Source organism: Atta cephalotes, assembly GCF_000143395.1.
Source record: "Atta cephalotes unplaced genomic scaffold scaffold00072, whole genome shotgun sequence".
NCBI lineage: Eukaryota > Metazoa > Arthropoda > Insecta > Hymenoptera > Formicidae > Atta > Atta cephalotes.
The window spans coordinates 933,474-937,760 of record NW_012130136.1 but is presented as its reverse complement, the minus strand read 5'-3'; the positions used below and the strand labels follow the sequence as shown (position 1 = coordinate 937,760).

The window sequence follows — 4,287 nt, the reverse complement described above, 5'->3', positions numbered from 1 at the left end:
AATTAAAATTATATCTTATAATTAAGCAATAATACGATTACGTGGGCAATAATTAATGTTATTTAAATTTAATTTTTGCATAGATTTAGTTAAAAAAAGTAAAAATTACCTATAAATTTGTCACTACCAACGAAAAAAAATACACAAGCAAAGATACATGTTTTCTATTACCTCCCTTTCCCCTCTCAGATGCTGGCATGGAACATATTACTATGAATAGAAAGAGCAAGCAAGCAGCTAAATCAGATTAACTGAATCCACTGCGTAAAGTATGCGAAAAAATAAAAGAACATCGCGTTAGTACAACTGGACGCATAAGGATAGCAGGGTTGTGTATAAGTTGTGCAATCATTTCATAAGTCCCATGTGAATTCGTACTCTCGCACATACGAAAAGACATGTGTTCACATTCATTCTATTAATTATAAAATAAATAGTTTTGTCACAGAGACGTTTCTAAATTTAAGTATTTTTTTATATTTTAATATGCAAAAAATAGATAACTATGCGCCAGTGTATCGATTTAAAACTTAACGCTATCTGGAGAGGAAAAGGGTATTTGCTGTTTAATCACACGAATCATGTTTGATGCAGTCAACACAAAGATGAAGGCGGATGACGCTTCGTTTTGTACGAGTTGAACGTGAGAAAGCAGAAAGTCTGCTTACATCGACCCATACTTGCCTTGTGCTATTATCCAGTTGTACGAGAAATGATGAAGCAAAGAATGTAATAATAAACTCTCATTAATATCTTTAAGGACCAACACATCAAACCTTATAATATTCCTATAATATCTTAATAAATAAAATAGACGCTGGTTAGTAGACGCTGGTAATATAAAAAACATTTATATTTACACCTATATATATATATGTGTGATTATTAATGATTCGTTATTGTGTTTAATGTTATTCTATATGTATGCACAGCAACTGAAAAAATGATCCTTGCAAAATGAAACTGCTGAAATGGTGACGTTTGTTATTACATTCTGCATTAAGCAGCTTTAATAAACAATCTTAGTAAAATACGTCACTCGTTCGAATCGGTTTTTAACAAATAGTCCTAGTTGTCTCTAAAGGAAAAAGTTTTTACTTTGGAATTCTAGATTTTTATTATTTGATGACATTCTTACATTAAGATAAGAATAATCATAAAAAAAGACTTACTAGTTTTCGGCGTCAAATATACAGATATCGCAGTTATAGGATCATAACTCGGATCTCGATATAACTCGGTCACGAGTAGGTCGTTATCCTTCATTCGCAAAGGAAACTTTTGCATATCTGTAATTCATATAATCGAAATTCAAGTAATCGATATATATATGATTATACAAATATAATTCTTTAAAAATTAGCTTATAATCTACAAAATGATCTAAATCCATTAAATATTTTTTTAATGATTTAAATACTTTTAATATTTAAGATTTTTGAGAGAATATAATTTTTATACTCTCTCATAACACTCTTCTAATATATAAATTGACAATTTGTGTCCAAGAATTTTACTTAGAAATATAATATTTTTTTTTCTTACCAATATAATAAATAGAACCATTATTGCAACCTAATAGAAGAAAAGATCCAGCTGTGTCAAATGACAGGATGGGCACTACGTCCTGTATCTGCCAATGATGAGTCATCGCGTGCCACACACCGATTTTTCCAGTCGGCGATAACGCAACTAACTGGCTGCCAATGAAGAATAAGTATTCCACACGTACATTTAAATTAAATGTGCCCACATTGATTTTGATCCCTTCTTCGGACACACCCCAAAGTCTTACTTGACTGCCATAGGAGATCGCAACCATCTTGCCATCCGCGCCACTTCCCATCTTTGCATTTATCGCCACGCGTTCTATTATGCATTCGATATGTGGACTGGTGAACACGTGTTGCCATCCAGACGAGTCCTTCAGCCGATAGCATGTGATAAAATGCGCGTAAGCAATCACTATCCAGTTGTGATGCGCTTTTATGATTTGTACTCTCAGAGGGTCTACCCATGATGAAACTACAATCAAGTAATTTTATAAATATTAGAAGTGAAAAGCAAAAAATGGACATCATTTTACAAAAAATGATTCATTGGTACCTTGCTGTGATCCAAATATTAAACCGATATCATTTTTATATAATTTATTCAAATCAGCTGAATTGTTCCTAGCATGTCTCAGATCTAGAGATGGTGTCCGAGAATGCGGAAGACCGCGTTGTGGCAATCGGTAATCTAAAGAAGAATTTCTCATATGGGTTCCCAATGCCCCTTTATGATTTTGTAGCCCTATGGCAAAACAATTATTTGTCAATTTTCTTTCTAACGCTAAATATTTTAGATTAACTATCTATATCTATTAACTTTAGAGCTGATGAATTTGTAAAACTCATTTAATTTATGTTGATTAGAAGATATTAATTAATAAAGGAATCACGAAAACATCATCAAAACATATTACATTTCTAAATAAAATTCTTGATATAATAACATAATTTCTAAAAAAGAATACTCTCTCTCTCTTTCTCTCTAAGTTTATTTATAATACATTAAATAATTAAAAAAGTCACAAATATTGAGCAATTGTTCTCGTGACTTAATATTTATGTTGTTGTAATTTAAAAAAAAAAATACACACACACACACACACACACATTTTTTATCATTAAACACTGTTTTCTACATTTGATTCCCATTGCCCTTTTTACTTTTTGATTATGAACAATAATTCAAATTTATAAAAGCAACATAAAGAATATATTAGAGTAAGTCCAATAAATTCATTGTCAACTCTGGAGATTAATACTATTAATAATAAATCAGTGATAAAATCTATAAATACCGTTAGCACTTTGATTAGCAGAGTTAGTGGTTGTCATAGATTGCGAGATAGATGATCCATCAATTCTAGAATTTGAAGCTGAACTAACTCTAATATGAACTGATACATCACTGATATTTGATGTTACTGCAACAGGTTCTTGAAGCGGTATACCTTTTTTAAATAAACAGAATCATTACATTCTCATTTTACAGTTTTGCTTTCTCACTTTATATTTATTACAATAAGTGATAAATAATGATTAACACACTTGGAGGTGGTAAATAACCATAAAACAGTACATCGCCACAAGATGATTGAGTCAAGTCTTCACAGAGTATCAATCGTTTAACTAAGGGAGTAATACCGTAATACTCTGCTTCATGCCTTAAAGTTCGAATATCTATAATTTTTAGATCAATGTCCTTGGTACGAAGATAATTCAATATAATAGAGAACAACTTCGGATCTCTATCTATAAAAAGTGCACCAGTCTCATCCTTGTGACTGTCGATTCTGTTACTTAACAGTGCTGTAAAGAAAGAATCCGGGATCCACGTCAGAGTTTGACGAGATGTGGAGAATCTGAAAAGAGAATTGATTTGATGCTGTCAAGACATGTAAAAGACCTAGTGAGAGATTGATGAAAAAAATCTAACAAAAGATCCAAGAAGCAATAAAATATCAAGATAAAAAATGTAAAACAATCTGAAAGATATAAACCAATCTCTTGATATGTAAGTGCAAGAGTTAGATTTTACTTAAAAGGGTCAAGTAAAAACAGATGATAGAAAAACTGATGACTAGTGAACAATTAATCTACCTAGTGCCGCCAACGTTCAGATGAACGATATCGCTCACGCCTAGATAAGGCGCAGCCATTCTCAGGGGCTATCGCGTATTTTTACAATGACAATTCATATCCTCGCGAAATCATCAAGGATATCACAATTATCACGAACGAAAACAACCCTCTTGACAGTCTTGATTGGATCTGATAGGTTATGCATGCGTCAGCTTGATTGCACTGCGCATGCATGACTCTGCCCAGTGATTCTCAACCAAGCGTGAAGTGTGAAGTCGGAGCACAATTTATCGATCATCTACTTACGAGATCGAGAGATCAAAATTTGAATTCAAATTCAAGTCAAAATGTATAAGAAGAATATATCTTTTATGTACAGAACAAGCGTATAATACAATCGAACCCTGGAAATTTCTTGCACAAAAATAAATGAAAATTACAGGATAAACTTCTTCCGAGGCTTTGTTGTATAAAACAATTTCTCTCTTAAGCTCCGGTTCCATTATAAGATTAACTTTAATTTCGGTTCAATTTATTCTTTATCTTATTTAATTTTAAAAATTAGAAAAAATAAACAGTAAGTTAAACCGAGATTAAAGTTAATCTTAAAATAATAAATTAATACAATTTAACTATTGGGTTGTCCGGAAAATTC

General features: G+C 31.7%; 1 protein-coding gene across 1 annotated transcript in view; it reads right to left on the bottom strand.

Annotated features, from left to right (window-relative positions):
- LOC105624088 (BTB/POZ domain-containing protein KCTD3) overlaps positions 1–3,709 on the bottom strand; it is a 6,412-nt gene extending 2,703 nt beyond the window's left edge. The window contains exons 1-7 of the mRNA XM_012205447.1: positions 3,651–3,709; positions 3,099–3,412; positions 2,849–3,001; positions 2,107–2,295; positions 1,546–2,025; positions 1,173–1,289; positions 685–690 (exon numbers count right to left, since the gene is read on the bottom strand). Of these exons, the coding sequence (XP_012060837.1) occupies positions 685–690; positions 1,173–1,289; positions 1,546–2,025; positions 2,107–2,295; positions 2,849–3,001; positions 3,099–3,412; positions 3,651–3,709 (1,318 nt within the window). The remainder of the gene's footprint in view (positions 1–684; positions 691–1,172; positions 1,290–1,545; positions 2,026–2,106; positions 2,296–2,848; positions 3,002–3,098; positions 3,413–3,650) is intronic.
- Between the last annotated feature and the right edge of the window lie 578 nt (positions 3,710–4,287).